The sequence below is a fragment of the Acanthopagrus latus genome, chromosome 16 (genome assembly GCF_904848185.1).
Source record: "Acanthopagrus latus isolate v.2019 chromosome 16, fAcaLat1.1, whole genome shotgun sequence".
Classification (NCBI taxonomy): domain Eukaryota; kingdom Metazoa; phylum Chordata; class Actinopteri; order Spariformes; family Sparidae; genus Acanthopagrus; species Acanthopagrus latus.
In genome coordinates, this window is record NC_051054.1 from 703792 (window position 1) to 722834 (window position 19043).

Genomic DNA, 19043 nt, shown 5'->3' on the forward strand with positions numbered 1-19043 from the left:
AGGTGTAAAAATAACTACTCTTTATTGAGAGACAAGGAAAACAGGTAATAAATACAGAAAACAGACAGAATCACCATTAAACATCCAGATCGTATAGAAGGTTTAATTTACACAATGTTTTCTGTCTCCTCCACAACACCACCACGACTCAAGAGCCAGCGGTCGTTTAGACACAAAGCATCAGCTTCAGTTCAGTTCTACACAAAGCAACTCTTAGACAACTGAAACATATTTTTCCAAAGTTGAAAAGAAAAAGAGAATCTCACTCATGCATATGAAGTATTGAACTGTGTGGAGACGGTGAAACGAGGAGCCGGGAATCGAACTGTGGACGTTTCAGTGACGTGTGCTGTGACAACGTGTCTCCGTCAGAGACTTCTGTCAGACATCCGTCCAAAATCTGTTATCGATTGATTGTTAGTGATTCACCAGGGTCAGAAGAAGAAACTGCAGCCGTGAATCAAAGAATTTAAGTCGTCTAACATCCGGTTCTGTTGGCTCTGATCAGCAGTTTGTGGATCCGGTCGGGTTGGTTTCATCTCTATCTGATGTGAATTAGCTTCCTTAGCTTCAGATGAACTCTGCAGGACAAAGCGTCTCTGCCTCAGCCAATCACACGAGAGCTTATTCCAGTTCCTTTAAAGTTAAACTAAATTAATTTGAGCTACAAAACGTGACATTGGATGTTGACTGTAGTTTTTATTGTACATCAGGTGATCTGAGGATTAAACTCAGTGACAGGATGGTTTTATTGACGTCTCCTTCATTAAATAGAAAGAAAGGCTGTTTGGTTTATACGTGACTTCCTATGTTGTGTCTTTATATACAAGTGTGTGGTGTGTATCAGCACTGGTGTGTATGTGTGCAGGATATATACAGTGTGTGCTTCTAACTCTGTGAAAACATTTTGTCAGGTTTTAACTTTAAAGGTTGTTTGAAAGTTCAGACCGAGTTGTGCAGAAGTACAAACGTGTCCTCTCCCGCTCGGAGGACGTTTCTCTACCTGTGAAGTCGTCCGGCTGTTCGAAGGTTCAGACTTTAAGTTTTGTGTTACGTCATCATCACATGTACAGAAGAACACACGTGACCTCAGTTGTTCTCTGTGAAGTCTCGGCAGATGCCTCGGACCAGCGGGGGGACGAAGTCGGCCAGGCCGGTGAACTCTCTGGTGAAGAAGGTGTGGCTGTCCTTCGGCTCCGACGCCATCGCTCTGAGGTCATCCAGGGGAGCCCAGGCCACGCCCACCGAGAACATGGTGATGCCTGGTGGTTTGAAGGAGATACAGGTTTTAGAAGGAACCAACACAAACTGTCGTTTCTTTATTTGAACACGCACCTTGTTTCTGTGCAGCAGCTGCCGGGCGCGTGACGTCGTCGTATGATTGGCCGTCTGTCACAACAATGAGGAAGTTGCGGCCCGGTCCCGTTCGCCTGGTGGAGAAAATGAACATGAACCAGAACCGTCTCGGACCTCCAGACAAACTTCCTCCAGCAGTGAGAAGTCTCTCCAGTTATTTCAGCTCACGTCTACGTTTAGTCTGACGAGGTGGAGTTACCTGAACAGGATGGTGTGAGGTAATGGCGCCCAGGCGGGACGTGTTGGTGTGAGGTGGCGTTACCTGAACAGGTTCTGGGTGGCGTAGCTGATGGCTCCTCCTGTGGCCGTTCCTCCGCTCATGTAGGAGATCCTCTTCAGAGCGTTGATGGCGTCGTCCTTGGTCGAGTGGTCGTACAGGCCGAACTCTAGTCTCTGATCGTAGGTGAACTGCACCGCACCTAAACATCCAGCACACAGTCAGTCAGCCTATCAGCTCGTCAATCAGTCAATCAAATGGTTGTGATGGCGTGAAGCTGACCGATGCGAGCGCCCACGTCTGAGATGTCAAAGCTTCTGGCGATTCCTGCGAGGAAGTCCAGGACCAGCTGGAAGTTTCCGTCTCCGACGCTGGATGAGCCGTCGATGAGGAACCCGATGTTTACAGAGTTGTAGCAGGTTTTACCTTAAAAACACATTTTCTCAGCTGCACTCGACTTTTTACCATCGTGAATGAATCAGTACAGACGACATGTTGTGTTTGTGTCTTACTGCAGAGCAAGCTGTCCAGCGCACAGAGTCTCTGACTGAGAGGTTTGACATGTTTGGTGGTGCTGAACCAGCTGGGGATGGAATACGTGAAGAAACCGTTGTCTTTACACACGGCCTGCAGGAGGAAGAGGAGGAAGAGGAGGAGACGTGTGTCGTCATGGAAACATGTTAGAGATCAAAACCCTCAGCTGAACTTTAATAACTGACACAGAATGTGAACGCAGCGCCGACCTTCCTCGTGAAGTCTTTGTCTCGCACCATGCTGAGCTCCTCCGGCGCCGGTTTGGCCACCGACACCAGGAACACGTTGATGCCAGACTCTCTGGCCAACATGGCCGCCTGCTCCAGGTCGTCAGACGGCCAGCCATCAATCAGCACCATCATCACCCGCGGGTGGCCTCGCCGCCCGCCGTTCTCCTGGGTGAAGAAGGTCTCCGCCGTGTGCATGATGGCTTTACCTGCACCGGGACGGGAAGCCAGTCAGACATGTTCACTCAGTGTTAACATCATTAACATGCTCCAAAGGCTCATGGGAAGTGTAGTTGATGGATGTTAAAGTAATTCTTTGATTGAAGACGAGCAGGGGGACAGTGCTCACCTGATGTTCAGGTTGTCTGTGTCTCACCTGTGTTGGTGTCTCCTCCCAGGTAGGCGAGCTCCTTGATGGCAAACAGCAGCTCTTTGGGCTGAGTGAAGTTACTCAGTAAGAACTCAGTCCGGGGAGAGTCGCTGCAAACACACAGGACATACTGACAAATCTCCAATCAGCTGTGTGTGTGTGTGTGTGTGTGCGTGTGTGCGTCTCTCACCTGGCCTGGATCAGTCCTATATGTGGTCCTGTTTGTCCGACTCGCAACATGGCCGCCAGTTTGGTGACAAAGTTCTTCTGCAGGTTGAACCGCCGCTGCCCGATGTTGTTACTGCTGTCGATCACCATGGCGATGTCCATCTGACAGTCTGCACACACACACACACACACACACACACACACACACACACACACACACACACACACACACACACACACACACACACACTCTTACTTGCTGCTGTTTATCTTGACTGTTAATGCACCACAACACAAAGAAAACTCCCGTGTGTGAGAAGGCAGTAAAACTTCAGAGTACCTTTGTTTCCGCCGGTCGGAGGTTTCTTGGCTGATGTCTTCTTCACTGGTTTCTTTGCTGCAACACAAACACACAGAAGTCATCGTCTCACAGTCGTCTGGAGGAAACATCACACTCCTGTTGTGTCTGGAAGCTGCAGGAGAAGAAGGCGACTGACTGCAGCAGGAAGCGTCTGTTTGTTTCTCTCTGGCTCTCTGAGCTGGAGTCTCCAAACACTCCTGCTATTGAAATAAAGCCTCAGATAACAGAAGCATGAAGATGAAGGACTGATCTGTACTTTAACCTCATAACGCACATTGTCACCTCCAGCTGTTTCTAATGAGCTGCACTTCTTCACCTCTGCTGAACTATCACCAACTAAACTTCCTGCAGATGTTTCACATTAAAAGTTAAAATGCTTCTTGAGCTCGATGTGGTTTTAAATCCGAAATCTTTCAGCTCATTAACAATCAAAAGTTGGTAAACCTGCACTGGGTGGAGTTAATCACTGAGAACTCTGCTGGACTGATGGAATTTATCCAGTTGACAATTCATCACCAGCAGGTTGGAAAACAGGAAGGACTCTTATTAAAATACCATCAAACAGAAAGCAGGAAATCTAATATTCAAACAAAGGCCCGGTCCAGAAGAGTTCCAGTATTTACAGAGTTCTGTAACATCAGACCTGGTTGTGCAGCTGCAGGCAGAGCGGTGGTGCTGGTGTCACTGGTCAACTCCAGAGGAACATTAACTGGTTCTGGTCACACACACACACACACACACACACACACACACACACACACACACACACACACACACACACAATGTAAGGACCATATGAAACCATAAACAATAACTCCATCTGCCCAGTAGGAGGCAGTAGAGCTGATACACTCACTGGACACCTGATTGTTAATAATCCAGTTCAGATTTAACAGACGAACTTCAGCCATCTTTAATTTCATTCTTTCATTTTATAATCTTTGGACACAAACACTGAATAATGTTCAGGATTAGTAACATTCATATCTGTGTTCAGCTGAGCGTTACAGAGGCTGAACATGAGATAAACTCTTAAAGCTGAGTGAACTGTGTTTCAGCCTGCAGGGGGCAGCAAAGCTCCAACAACAACGTCTGCTGGAGCTACAGAGGAAGTCTGAGCTCTGAGGGTCCGTTTGTTTTTGAGCAAAATTCTGGTTCTGGAGTTTAAAAAAATTAATTTTTAATCTCAAATTTAAAGCAAATATGGACAAAAAAGTGAAGAAGTCGGTGAGAATCTGTTGGAAGCGTGTCCTTCACGACGTGATTTTATGATTAATCAATTCTTGATCTATAAATTATAAAACATAAATCCATTACTGACAGAAACAGCTCCACCTACTGCTGAGGCTGAAGGAGGCGGTCCAGCGGGTCAGCGCCTGTGATTGGATGCCATGTGAGAATGAGCTGACGTAGTTGATTTGTCCCTTCTGCTTGTGAACTCGGACCGGACCTCCGGACGGACCGAGCAGCCCCCTGAAGAACCCAGACACCAAACAGGAAACAGTTATCTTCTGGCAGTAAAAGTATCAAAGTATCAGTAATAACTGATCAATACATAGACGTGTGTGTAAACTGTGAGTCAGCTGATCAACACGATTATGTTGATCATATGTTGATCACGAGTGAATGAAATTTATCTCTGCTGGTCTGATCTGGATCAGAACACAGTCCGTCTAAACCAAAGTGACCGAGCTGAACCTTGTTGTGGCTCCACACTGATCTGGATCTGTGAGAACAGGAAGGTTCTGGTTCAGAGCGGTTTAAAACCCAGACTCAGACTTCAGAGTGAGACGTGTGGAACGCCAGCAGACGACTGCACAGGAGATGTGAAGGATGAAGTCGGTGTTTTCCTGTCGGGGGCCCGCGGGCCTCTGCAGAGGAGGAGGAGGTCGTTCAGGGTTGAAGGATTAATCCTCGGCTGCTGCACATTCCTTCATGGTGTTGGTGTTTTGTTGAGGTTCAGCAGACAGCAGGACTCACGCTGCTCCTTATTATGTCACGTCTGCAGCTGGCAGCTCAACAGTGTTGGTCCACGTGTCTGTAGAGCTCGACCCAACCGCACCAGAACAACTCCAACCAAACCTCCACACCTTCAGTCAGAACCTGGAGTCAAACCTCGCTGTGGAGGAGACCAGAGAGCGTGGACGGACCGCAGGTGTCTCACCTGTGGACAGCAGCTCCACAGACGGTGGAGATGGAGGCGTAGATCCCCGTCCCGAACACGGGCACTCTGCCGCGGGCGCAGTCAGGAGGACACAGAACCAGCACGCTGTTCTCCATCAGCTCAGCTCCGCGGGTCGCACAGGTCACCGGGTACGCCACTGATCAATACACAACAGCAACGTTAACCATCGACAGGAAGTGTGGTAAAGAATCTGTGATGAGTCAGCAGAAGTTGAAATAAGATCGTTTTATTTTATATGTTGGACCAGAAAACCCACCGCAAACCTTCCTGTTAATATTCAGGCTGAAGCTCAACTCAGAGTTTGATGTTCATGGTAATAACACCAAAGTTTAATAAATAGTCTCATACTGTCTGTTTACACCACATCACCAGACTCCCTTAAGAAAAGGCTTCATTTAGTGAGTGGCTGAGTTAAAGAGAAACGCCGTCTCTGATCAATTCTCCACAGTTTGTCCCAGTGATGGACGGGTGGACACTCCATCCGTCAGTGATGACACACAATTATGATAATTAATGAACTAAAACTAATTTACAGCTCACTGTAGAATAAACTGCTGAGAGTCTCCATTAGTGACGCGCCTGCAGGACGCAGCTTTATACTTTAAATTACTGCCACAGTAAAATGTTTCAGCAGGTTTTTAGATAGTGATACATTTATAGTTTATAATACACAGAAATGTAAAAAAAGGATAAAAGTGACTCACACTGGGAGAGATGAAGAGGATTTATGAGCGAGGGTAAAAAGGGTTTACTGTTACATAACAGTATTCATGAGAGACGGTAATTCATTGAAATAGAGTCAGAAAAACAAATGTGCTCTGTGAGCGACGGACGCAGGATGAAAGGAGCGATTCATCTGTTTCATCTATCAGAGAAAGACCGGAAACATTTTAAACCTCAGACAGCTTCATGATTCAGGCTCAGCATAAACACAGAAAGAAGTTCTGAGGACGAATCACACGGGAGGTTTAAGGTTACTGCTGGCCGTCCACAGAGCCACAGAGACAATCCATCAAAGAAGAGAAGAAGAAGGAGGGGAGGAGGAGGAAGAAGAAGAAGAAGAAGGAGAAGGAGAAGAAGGAGAAGAAGAAGGAGAAGGAGAAGGAGAAGAAGAAGAAGAAGAAGGAGAAGAAGAAGGAGAAGGAGAAGAAGAAGAAGAAGAAGAAGAAGAAGAAGGAGAAGGAGAAGAAGAAGTGTCAAGTCCTAATTCTGACTAACATGGTTTAAAATGTTTAAAATGTTTAAAATGTTTAAAATGTTTAAAATAGCCCTAATTTACAAAAATGTCTTCACACTCAGGCTGGCTGAAGCAACAAAGATTCATTTAATCTGAGATTTAAATCCAGATTTAACATGAAGCAGAACTCTGTTGCACCATTAAGAATGAATCATAGTCAGTTTATTATCATTTTACAGAGTTTAATCGGTGTGTGTGTGTGTGTGTGTGTGGACCTGGTGAGTTCACTTTCTGCTGCTTCTCTTAATAAAATGTCATGTTGTTCACTGTTTAACTAAAAGAGGCAGAAGTGAGTGAGCTGGTACCTGATGTAAAGGTTCAGCAGCATCAACACTCCTGTGGTTTGAGTCGTCTCCTCGTCTGATCCACTAACTGATTATTCTGCTCAGTTCATTTAACTTCGACCGCCTCGTTAAGAGTTAAACCTCCTGACAGTTTGAACTGGAGTTTAAATCAAATCTAATCTAGTTTGGTGCAACAGAAGACAGGCAGGCAGGTAACACTGACCGCTGGACTGTGAGCCGAACGTGGAGGACATCAGGAACAACAGGCCTGCAGGGAAACACGGAGAGACAGGTCATCAGTCTGCACAGTCACTACAGCAGGTGTGGAGCTGCTCCGTGCTGATTGGCTGACGGAGAGCACGACTGATAAACAGCGTACCTGTGAGAGGCAGCGAGACAGACAGCCGAGACATTTCTGAAGCACCTGGAACAAACAAACAGTCAGTAAACACGTCAATACAGCTGTCCCACGAAAACCAGGCAGCAAACAGTCTGACCAGATCGTAAACACACAAGGTCATTATTAGACAAAATACACAATTATGTTGTGAATGACAGTCAGTCAGGGAAGACATATAAAACTAGGCTGTAAACAGTCAGTAAACAGTCAGTAAACGATGATTGTTGACAGACTGTTACTGTCCCACCCTGCTGCCACTAGAGGGCGCTCTGACCGCAGCTGAATGTCAACACATTAAAACTGGGAATCTCATCAAACGTGAAGTTTTGGAGCAGATTTGATTTCATGTGACGTCGAGTTTCATCAACGTTCCTTCAACAAACCGAAGCTGAAGGACGAGTTCGCCAACAGAAAACACAAAATGGCCGACTCAGTGCTGCGTGCAGGCTGCAGCACCAACAGTTTCTGCAGGTGATGTGAAACATACCTGTGAATTTCACGCATGTGTGTGAAACCAGCTGCAGTGATGTCGCGCTGCCAGCAGGTGGAGATGTGACCGACAGTCCTCAGGTGGGTTTTTGTGATCGCAAATCAGATTTAACGAGCAAAATGTTCGATGGAAACAGATTCGCTGAATAAACTCGACTGACGCGGTGTGAAGCAGCCGCGCAGCTTCACCGCGTCACGCTCCACGTTCATTCAGTCAAACAGTTCACAGGTTTAGTTTTTAAATTTGCGTGACATCTTATCAGACGTCTCATTAACGTTTGGTGCAGATCGGAACATCGACAGCAGAGATTTGTTATCTAAAGGAACTTTTCATGGTCGGCTCATGTTATTAAAAATGATTCAGACACAACAAAGCAGCAGGAATCAAACAGGAGTCCAGTTCAGAAAGCTCGACACCACACGCAGCAGCAAACACTGATATCAGTCACCAAGCCAGGCTGCGAAACAGTCAGTCAGACAAGTTATTAACTACTGTGTTCACCAACAACCAGCCGACCGGCAGATAACTGGTTCACACACACGACACATGAGCTGAAGATGGATACACTGGATTTAAATCAGTCACTCACTCAGTGGGCAAACCAGCCGGTAACCAGGCAGTAAATACTTAAACAAGGTCAACCAACATAACTGTCAATCAATAATCAACCTAAAAATAATCATTCAAGTACAAGTACACACATGACAGGAGACTACGATACAGAAGGCAGTTCACTCAGTAAACAGTCAGTCACTGGCTAAACCAGTCAGTAAAAAAAGTGAAACACCAAGTTAGTGAACTGCAAACACTGATTAAACCAGCCTACAAATTATTGGTCAGTCAGTAAATCAGCCGGCTGGTGAACCAGTTAGTTAGTTAGTAGTCAGAGGTATGAGCAGGAAAGAAAACAGTCATTCAGTCCATTATGACACTTTAACTGACTGCCAGTCAGAAAGTCTCTCTGGATTTAAATCAGTCAGTCAACCATTAAATGAAAAAGTCACAGTCAGTCAGTCAGACAGACAGAAAGCTTCTTACTGGCTGTTTCTCCAGCAGACGTCTCTGAGGAAAACTGTTCAGACTTTATTCCCTGGAAGCAGCAGGCGGTAAACTGATGATGCTGAGCTGGTGTCGATCGCCCAGCGAGGGAGTCAGCCCTTTAAATAAGCTCTCTCTCTCTCACACTCACACACACACACACACTCACACACACACACACACACACACACACACACACACACACACACACACACACACACACACACACACACACACACACCTTGCAGTGTGACATCAGAGGAGGAGGTGGGAGGGGCTTCAGTGACAGGTCGACCTGAGAGAGAGAGAGACAGAGAGAGAGAGACAGAGAGAGAGACAGAGAGAGAGACAGAGAGAGAGACAGAGAGAGAGACAGAGAGAGACAGAGAGAGAGAGAGAGACAGAGAGAGAGAGAGAGAGAGAGAGAGAGAGAGAGAGAGAGACAGAGAGAGAGAGAGAGACAGAGAGAGACAGAGAGAGAGAGAGACAGAGAGAGACAGAGAGACAGAGAGAGAGACAGAGAGAGAGACAGAGAGAGACAGAGAGAGAGACAGAGACAGAGAGAGACAGAGAGAGAGAGAGACAGAGAGAGACAGAGAGAGAGAGAGAGAGACAGAGAGAGACAGAGAGAGAGACAGAGAGAGAGAGAGAGAGACAGAGAGACAGAGAGAGACAGAGAGAGAGAGAGAGACAGAGAGAGAGACAGAGAGAGAGAGAGAGACAGAGACAGAGAGAGAGAGAGAGAGAGAGAGAGAGACAGAGAGAGAGACAGAGAGAGAGAGAGAGACAGAGAGAGACAGAGAGAGAGACAGAGAGAGAGAGAGAGAGAGAGAGAGAGACAGAGAGAGACAGAGAGAGAGACAGAGAGACAGAGAGACAGAGAGAGAGAGGGGAGGAACGTCCATGAAGTTTGACTTATTAATTTAAACTAATAATTAAGTTTGTTTAAAGTTTGTTTCTCTGGTCTCTGGTCAGTTTTCTCCTCAGGAACGTCTCCTGGAGTTTTATTTAAACTGTTTATTTGACTGAAACACCTGCAGTCGTCGACGGTGTTGTTGTTGCCTTGACAACAGCCACTTTAGTTTGAGGACTGGCGTTTTTTATTTCTGCCGACTGAAACATTTAAAGGATCTCGTTGATCTGGATGGTTCGACCGGTCTGATTATTTTATGTTCCGTCTCACTTTCATGAAAATGAGAGAAAATGTGCTGCACAGCTTGACGACCGCTGTCTGATCGACGCTTCGACGTTCACTGTCCGTTTTGTTTTTGTGCGACATGAGGACGTCAGGCGAGCAGGACGTGGCCGAGGACGCCAGGAGGAAGAACAGCAGCCACAGTGACGTCAGCAGAGTCAAAGTACAGTTCAGCTGCACAGCTCCTGTCCACCCTCGAGGGACAGACTGGAGTCAGGAGACGTGACGTGTCAGAGCTAGCTGTTAGCATGCTAGCTTCACACGTCTGCAGTCAACATTATTGTGAAACTGTGATAATCAACTCCAGAGTCTGAGTCTGAGTCCGGCTATACGTGAGATCAGGTTAGTAATAATCAGGTCCGACTGGGTCAGAACTATCAACAGACTCTGAGGGCAGATGTTGGTACCAGAAGTGTTCTGGTTCCGTCTGCAGTCTGAGAGGAGGCTGAACACTTCTGGTCTCGTCGGTTCTTTATGAACTCGATCTGAGATCAGCTGGAAGTCATCTGGATATAAAACACCGCGTCTCAAGTTGCTGATCGGACTTTAGACAGTTAGCAACACTAAGAAGAGGAAGTCCAGGCCCAGATATCTGTTATCAGAACATCCAGTCCAGAGGATCAGTCATCTTCAAATGATAGTTAATGGGTCCAAAGTCGGTTCTGTTCAGTTGTACTGAGTCCTCTGATGGAGCTGGCTCAGGAGGTTTGATGTTGATTGACTTTGATAACCTGGAGGTGAACATGAGAGCAGAACCGGTGCTGCTGAGAGTTCAGAGGCAGCGAACAGAACCAGCTTCTGTTTCCTGTTTGTTCGGGTCGCTCTGTCAACGAGACGTCTGACTGAAGGAGGACAGACCGGAGACGAAACACGGCACAAAGGAGGACTGGACATATCAGATATCACCTGCAGGTGTTCTGCTGTCATGACATCAGTGACGCCTGAAGGTTCATCTGCAGTTACAGAACCTGCAGGCCCGGTTTATACGTTCAGAATCCACGTCTGAAGGTCCAGACCTCTGAGAGTGAGAGCAGCTGGTCCGTGTGCTGTCAAAGCGTCTGCTGGGATCATATTTGACCCTGACGCCGTCTCTAACGGATCCAAAGTGCTGGAGGTGCTGAAGGCCGAGTTCCTTTGCAGGGATCAAACTACACAACAGAGTAATCTCTTAATCTGCTCACTCACCAGATTAACTGATTACAGAAATACTAAATTCTTGTTGTGATTTGGCCAACAGACACGGCCGACCCAATCAGAGCTCGCCGTCCTCTGAGGTTTACGGAGGCGATCAGTCACAACGTCAGGTCTCTTTCTTCTGTCTGCAGGGAGTGTTGCTCTGTTCTCTGACAGGTGAGCTGAACTGAGCACCTGAGCGCTCATCAACAGGGTGGAGCTGCTGCTCTGATGACGCCAGCTGCAGCGGATCAACATCTGGATCAGAGCGTGGAGTCACAGGACCCGACACATTCAGGGATCCAAGTTTAATATCAACTCAGTTACATCAGGCCACAACACCTGCAAGAATAAGTCAAATGAGAGCAGCAACAATCAACTTAAAGCTTTATTTTGAAAGGTCTGTGTGGAGACAGAGGAAGTGCTCAGACATCTGGACCGAGCCGAGCGGCCGCCAGGATAAAACGTTGGCTGTTTTATTCTGCAAAACTTTAACGTGTTGTTGTATAATCATAGTTTTGACAAAGGATTTCTTCAGTCGTGTGCGTCAGTGATAAACTTTGGTATTTTTAACCAGAACATGTCAGCTGTGTTGGTGGTAACAGACGGATGTTTGTGACGAGACGTCGGGACACTCGTGTTTTTGATACCTCCTGATACCTTCAGCTGTGACGCTGACCTACAGGTGTTTCAGCCCACATGTAATACTTTCCTATCACAAGCCACATGATGTTTGTGCCTAAACCTGACTCGACCATAAAGCCCGTCGAACTGAACGGCCTGAGTAAATATAATTATCAGATGAGTTGAGTGTTGCAGTCAGACTCACAGCTGACCTCCATGTTTCTGTCCCGGACATTTAGCCTCACTCTGTCGACTCGCCGCCGCAGGACTCGTCACGTTAGCCTCATTCTATCACCTGTGAGGCTCGGCTTGGTGTGGAGGGCCAGGCGGAGCTCAGGGTCAGCTCGGTAACGTTACCTGTGTGCAGGTATACAGGCCGAGCAGACGGCAGCCGGCAGGAATTCAGCTTGGCCAGCTCCCAGCATGCAGCTGGTAAAATGAGAAGGGCGAAGAAAATGTCTCGGGGAGGAATGTAACTGGAGCAGGGAGAACGTTCCTGAAGGTTTCATACAAACATACATACGTACAGCTTCAGACCGACACACAGAGACGGACGATTAGATATCAGAGATTAATATCAACAACTCCTGAAGTCAAAGTTCTGCATGCAGCTCAGGTCTCATCAGGTTCTGATGGAAATCACTCACTTGTTGGACTGGAACTCAAGCACTGATAGTCTCTCTTCACAGGGGTCTGTACGATGGAAGCTCGGGTCGGAACAGTTCTGTTGCCAGGCAGATTTGGAGCTGATCGGTATCAGGACCGTTCTGCAGCTCAGAGGTTCTGTGGTGAGATGATATGAGAGTACTGGATGGTTTATTATATCTGAGCAGCAGGATGTGATCAGGCTGATTTCTCCTCCCAGATTAAAACAACATGCAGCCGCTAACGAAGCTGCAGACAAGATTCATCCAATCAGCAGTCAGCTCACATCAGACTCCATTTTGTCTGTAAGTTCAGTAGTTTGACTGTTTTGCCTCTTTGTGACATCACGAGGACAACGATGTCGTTTCAAGTCCTGCGTGCAAATAAACTCTTGTGGGAGCTGTTGCATGCTGGGATATTCTCCTGACAACTGTATCTGGTATGAGCTGTAACCTTCAGGTCAGACAGCAGTGGTGATCCGCTGATGGACCCGGTGGCAGAATCCCCTCCAGGTTCTGGGTCCGTCCGTCTGTCTTCAGAACATTTTGTTCTGCAGCACAGCAGCTAAACGGTCCTGCTACTAATCTGAAGCTAATGGAGAGAAGCTAATGGATCTGCTGTGTTTGTTTTCATGGACTGACATGTTGTTATTACCTTTACATAACTGGCTCCAGGCGCTCTAATTGAAATGAGGAGCAGATGTTGTGAATGTGGTATCAGATGGGCGTCCCGCGTGTCCGGGGCAGGAATGTGATCTCCCACCGAGCTGCTGCCGTCCTGCAGCTCCTCTCACAGTCTGAACGCTGCAGACGTGTTGCCAAGTGTTCAGTCAAATCAACAGGAACTACGAAGAGAAATGATGGAAAGTTAAACAGCATTTCTCTGTTTACTGCTATTTGTTGATGTAATATTACTTGAATTAGCTGCAGTGTTTTAATGGACCTCTGTTAGCTGCCTGCTGTCGTGCAGTCGGCAGGTGACACAGATGTTTTCTGCTGCAGTTTCCTGGTAAACACACCGACCTCTTCGGCCTCCTTCCTCTTCTTCGCTCGTCCTCTGGTGTCCACTGCTGCTGCCGGTTGTCCTGCAGACTCAGAATTTAGTTCTTGGGACAAGAAGAAGGAACCTGTTAGTTCAGTTTCTTCACTTTCTCACCTTCTCTCGACTCAACATGTTGGATCCATCACAACACCGAGCTACAGCTCAGAAATCCACCTCTATAAAATGGATGTTTGTTGGTTTATTTGTGTGTGAAATCAATGATACAACGTTTCAGAAAGTTACTCAGGAATCAGTCCGACAGAGGAAACTGGTTCTTTTGTAAAAATGCCTAAAAGTCTGTGTTTGCTTAGTTGGAGTGCCGTCAGTTTAATTTCTGTCAACACAACTCATAAATACATCAACAGCTGAATCACAAGCGCTGGACGGTCAGACTGTCCTTGAATGCATCAGCAGCTCAGTTGTGTGGACGGTCAGCGGTGAGACCAGCAGACAACAGAGCCGCTCAGTCCACAGAAACACTGCAGATCTGATGGACTGGAGGAGAGAAACCAGCCGCTGCCTGCAGGGAAGGAACCAGTCAGACGGATGAATCTGAACACAGTCTGAGCAGGTGGATCATCTTCCACCTGGATTAGTGTAAATGCTCCAAATAACTTTCCCCTGATATCAAAAGCTGCTCTCTCCTCATCACCTGAGACGATGCTTTCAGAGAGAGAAAAGCTGCCGACACCTGATCCATGTGTGTCACGGTCCAGAACAACAATCGGGTCTTTGTGCGGGCCGGACTCCGCCTGATCCGGCCTGTGGAAACCTGGTGTGGACAGTGTGACTGCTGAGCCGCCGCGAGCTGAAACATCAGATCAGGACGACAGATTCAAGTGTTTACATGGTTCAAAGAACACATCTGATGGTCAGCTGAGGTCAGGACAGGAGCCAGTCACAGCGCTTACATCAAATAAGGGGCGGGGCTACGAGGCTGACCACTGACGGCGGTGACGGCAGAAGGAAACATCCTGAATCCTGAATATTCCTCCAAAGTAACATCACAGAGTTCATGTGTAAAGTCACTTTCTGATGCAGGAAACTCATCACAAACCATTTGACACTTTAATGAGCTGCAGTCCATTCAACACATTATCTTAACATGTTAATTCATCTGCAGCTGAAGTTTATTCAGACCCATAAGTCAGTTAAACTGCTTCAGCAGTTTATGAAGGGCATTAAAGAGTTTAATCCTTAAATCCTGCACACTGGACCTAATGAAGGTTATTCTAAGGGACTGTGGTTTCATTGTGTCTGTGTTGTGTTTCTCTCCTCTCAGGTGTTGTCTCGGCTCTGAAGCTCCTGGACGACGTTCAGGTGAGAGACAAAGACGAGGAGGACGGACAGGAAGACGAGTCGTGAGAGCAGACGAGCAGAAAACAAAAGAAACTCAAACCTGACCTGGTTTGTTCCTCAGCAGGACGACACACATGACACAGCCATTGTGTCCGGAGTGAAGCTGTAACTGATATGACTGCAGAGACAGCTGACGGTCAGACAGGTGGACACATGTCACATTCTGCTGCCAGGAACAGTCATGCAGTCAAAGATGAACTTTAGAATAATGTGTATCTGTCTATTATAAATATATAATCACTGATGCATTCATGTGCTCATCAGCTCAGTGATCAGCTGAAGACAGTCAGACTGCTTCAGTTTATCTGCTGGGTTTCAGTTTGTTTCTCCTCAGAGAGACTAAACCAGAACCACGTCCTACAGAACCACGTCCTGCAGAACCACGTCCTACAGAACCACGTCCTGCAGAACCACGTCCTACAGAACCACACCCACATCCTACAGAACCACGTCCTGCAGAACCACGTCCTGCAGAACCACGTCCTGCAGAACCACGTCCTACAGAACCACGTCCTGCAGAACCACGTCCTGCAGAACCACGTCCTACAGAACCACGTCCTGTTCCCTCGTCTCAGTTATCGGGGTGTTGGATGCTGTGGTTCCACAGGCTGAACATATTCACATGTTTCATTCATCATTAATGTCCCACAGTTTAATCCTGAAGCTCTTCATGTGCTAACAACAGTTAGCGGTTGCTAACAAGTGTCTGAATGAGACTACAGAGGTTGTCGGGGACATTAAACGTCCTCACAGCAACACGGAGACTCATCTACTCACTAGTCCGTCTTTACAGGCCACTTTAGTTCCACACTGTTCTAACTCTGACTTTACAACTTGGACACTGATCAGTTTATAGAAAACCTGGATAGTAATTGTGCAGTAAGACTCTTAGTGGAGACGAGTGACTTCATTCAAACAAACTCTTTAAATCAACACTGCAGTTTAATTTCTGTCGCCTGTCGTCGGGCAGATTAACCTCTCAGTGGTCAGCCGGGTCAGAACTCATGTTTCTCCAGCTGATGAAGCAGAAAAGCTTCTCTACAGTTTGTTCTCTGATACAAGCAGAGCTCAGCTCACAGAAATCTGTTCATGTCTTTTGGATTTTCTGTTTGACTTTCAGAACCAGAACTAGTTTTGTTTTCATTCAGTTGTTTGAGGCAAAGTTCTCAGTTTCAGCAAAACAACACGCGAGTCAGCACATTTTTCTCTCGGCGCTCCTCGCGGTGTGATCTTTGGACGTCCTGACGGAAGCAGACGGTTCTGAAGGAAAATCTTTTCTCGTCTCTGATTTGAGTTCTGGAGATTGAAGTTATGACAGCTCAGTGACGTGACGATGAGCTTTAACCAACAAATACAAACAAGCAGATCAGAACACAAACTGCTGTTCTGATGATTCTGACATGAAGAAACTACAAAAACACCCAACAGATGAAACTAGAAGTGACTTAACATTTGGACCTGAGCAGGTACAAACTGTTTTAATTTCAGGTCGTCCTCACAGCTGTCGGGGGTTTTGGACTCTTCACAGATAATAATTCTTATTATCACGTCCTCATTCTGCTGCTTCACATCCAAGTCTATGTTTTATTTTATTATATTTTGGTATGAAACTAAAAGAAACCTGAGGCCGATGAAGCAGCTTCACATCAGTCAAGTCTTCTTCAGAGTCTTTCCCTCTTTTCTTGAATCTCTGTGACGTTGCTCGTCAGTGTCGATCCTGACGGGAGGAACGTTCACGTGTTGAGCTGTGAGGCGGAAAATCACTCAAACGTTTGTTCAGGCAGAAGAATCTTGTGCTCCAACTTCACCTCAGCAGGAATCTCACCAGTGTGAGCTTCACTTTGGTACCGAGACACAATCCAGCAGTTCTCAGAGAACTCAGATGTTCAGTTTCTTCTCAGGTTAAAGTCTCAGTTGTGTTCAGAAGCAGAAGAATCGCTGCGTTTCATCCATCTTTAGTTCTGTGGGCTGTACCGACCACGTCTGCCTCCAGGGGGCGCTGCTATAGTCTGTCTCTGACCCTGAGAAGACTCTTTTATCTGTTTTATATAACACTCTTATCATCAGAACTAACTGGATGAGATCAGAGGAGGAATTAAGAGAGAATTACAGAGTTTCTGATGTTTTTCCTCCCGTTGGTTCCGAACATCACAGAGAATTTCTGGACGTCTGAACGCCCATGATGAGCTGCAGGCGGCTGACAGTCACGAGGGTGTGTGTGTGTGTGTGTGTGTGTGTGTGTGTAGATGGAGATCAGTTTAGCTTAGCTTAGCACAAAGACTGAAAGCGGGGGGAAACCGCTAGCGTGGCTGTGTTGAAGGAGACACGCTGCACCTCCCAGCGAGGCCTCCTAAGAACACAGCAGGAGCCTCTCTGATTGGCTCTCAGGGCTGTGATGTCACTCTGGTCTACCTTCAGTCGTCAAAGTTTGGTGAAAACAAAAGAACCAGCTGAGAGTCTCTGAGCTCATCGACCTCTGCTATCCTCCTTTTTCCTCACTTTCTTCTTCTCCTTCTCAAATGTCTGTTTCATTCTTGTCCTCGTTACCTTTTCTCCTCCTCTTCATCTCCTCCTAAAAAAACCTCTAATTTCTCCTCCTCCTCTTTTCTAAACCTCCCTTATTTCCTTCCTCTTCTTCCTTTTGCTGAAAATCTGGGTACAGATAATGTTTAACCGTCTTCCTCTTCTCCTTTCTGTATTTTTCATTGTATCGATTCCATCAATCCTCCTCTTTCTCATTTTCCTTATTTTTCTTTCCACCTCCTTCTATTCCTCCCTTTATTCTCCGTTCCCATTTTTCCCCGATTTTGGCTGAAAGTTTCCCACATCTTTCCTCTTCATCACCTCCTTGTAAACCTCCTCCTCCTCCTTCACACCTCCACCCTGGTCATGTTCTCCCTCCTGTTCTCCTTCTTGCTCCTCATTATTTCAGCTCCCGGGTCATTAAGTCAACATAACAGAGTCAACATGGCCGACACTGAGCCAGGATTAACTCTGTGTGTGTGTGTGTGTGTGTGTGAGAGAGAGAGAGAGTGTGTGTGTGTGAGTGAGTGTGTGTGTGAGAGTGTGTGTGTGGTCTCTGCAGTAGGATAACAACAGAAGCACGTGAAGTTTCACACTGAGCTGAACTTTGTGTTTCTGTTGGAATATCTCAGAACTCGACGAGAAACGTTTCATCAATAACTCAGATTTCTGGTCGAGAAACACAGAAATGCTTCATTAATCTTCCTCTAAACATTAGTTAGCCTGTAAAACGAGTTAACGAGGCGTTTAAGATCGTCAGCAGAGAGAAACTTGAACCAGACGGTTGTTTTTCTGTTTCTGAGGAAAATCAGTGTCAAAATATTTCCTTTCTTGTCATTTTGAGAGATTATTTTGTCAGTTTAAAATAATAAGTGTTGAACTGGCTTCTACATCACCGAGCTGAAACTCTCTGCAGGCACAGAGTCAGAGAGGGCCGGGGCTAGCATTAGCATGCTAACTTCAGTTGACAGAGAACTGCAGTGTAACCAGCAGCACAGTGTTCACCATACGACTACTGAAACACACACACACACACACACACACACACACACACACACACACACACACACACACACACACACACACACACACACACACACACACACACACACACACACACACACACACAGATTAAAATGCCACGATGACATAATCCTCAGATTGATCTCTTTGTTTTGGTGTTGGAGGAACATGGCAGCAGCAGCTGTACCTCACTGTGCCAGGCTGCCTTTAAAGTGATGGATGAGGTGTGTGTGTGTGTGTGTGTGTGTGTGTGTGTGTGTGTGGTACCACAGTTGTCCTGCTCCTCTGAGTTGAGAAACTTTCCATTCTGAAGGAAAATTCAGTCAGCGAGAGTTAAACGAGGCGAGGAAGAGAAAGAAAAAAATGCTTCAAACTTCAGTTTTATCAAATCAGAATTCATTTACATTACAATACATCTCAGGGCTGATGAGAGGCGGGGCCTAAACAGAAGGTTCTGATTGGTCTGTTTAATGCATCTCAGTCAGTCTCATCCTGCTCCAGAGAGGATGAACACTGTGTTTACTGGTTAAACTGGGTCAGAACTGAGCTGAAGAAGAAATATATGACTCGCGCGTCTTGAAGATCGTCTCCGG

At 46.6% G+C, this 19043-nt stretch overlaps 1 protein-coding gene across 1 annotated transcript in view; it reads right to left on the reverse strand.

The window, feature by feature from the left end:
- The window catches only part of coch (coagulation factor C homolog, cochlin (Limulus polyphemus)), a 24165-nt gene continuing 5122 nt past the window's right edge, over positions 1-19043 (reverse strand). The window contains exons 2-16 of the mRNA XM_037071178.1: positions 8868-9108; positions 7319-7363; positions 7163-7207; positions 5398-5554; positions 4573-4706; positions 3877-3948; positions 3213-3269; positions 2895-3042; positions 2711-2814; positions 2317-2543; positions 2086-2200; positions 1856-1999; positions 1619-1775; positions 1336-1430; positions 1-1262 (exon numbers count right to left, since the gene is read on the reverse strand). Of these exons, the coding sequence (XP_036927073.1) occupies positions 1090-1262; positions 1336-1430; positions 1619-1775; positions 1856-1999; positions 2086-2200; positions 2317-2543; positions 2711-2814; positions 2895-3042; positions 3213-3269; positions 3877-3948; positions 4573-4706; positions 5398-5554; positions 7163-7207; positions 7319-7352 (1662 nt within the window). The 5' untranslated portion in view covers positions 7353-7363; positions 8868-9108 and the 3' untranslated portion in view covers positions 1-1089. The remainder of the gene's footprint in view (positions 1263-1335; positions 1431-1618; positions 1776-1855; positions 2000-2085; positions 2201-2316; positions 2544-2710; positions 2815-2894; positions 3043-3212; positions 3270-3876; positions 3949-4572; positions 4707-5397; positions 5555-7162; positions 7208-7318; positions 7364-8867; positions 9109-19043) is intronic.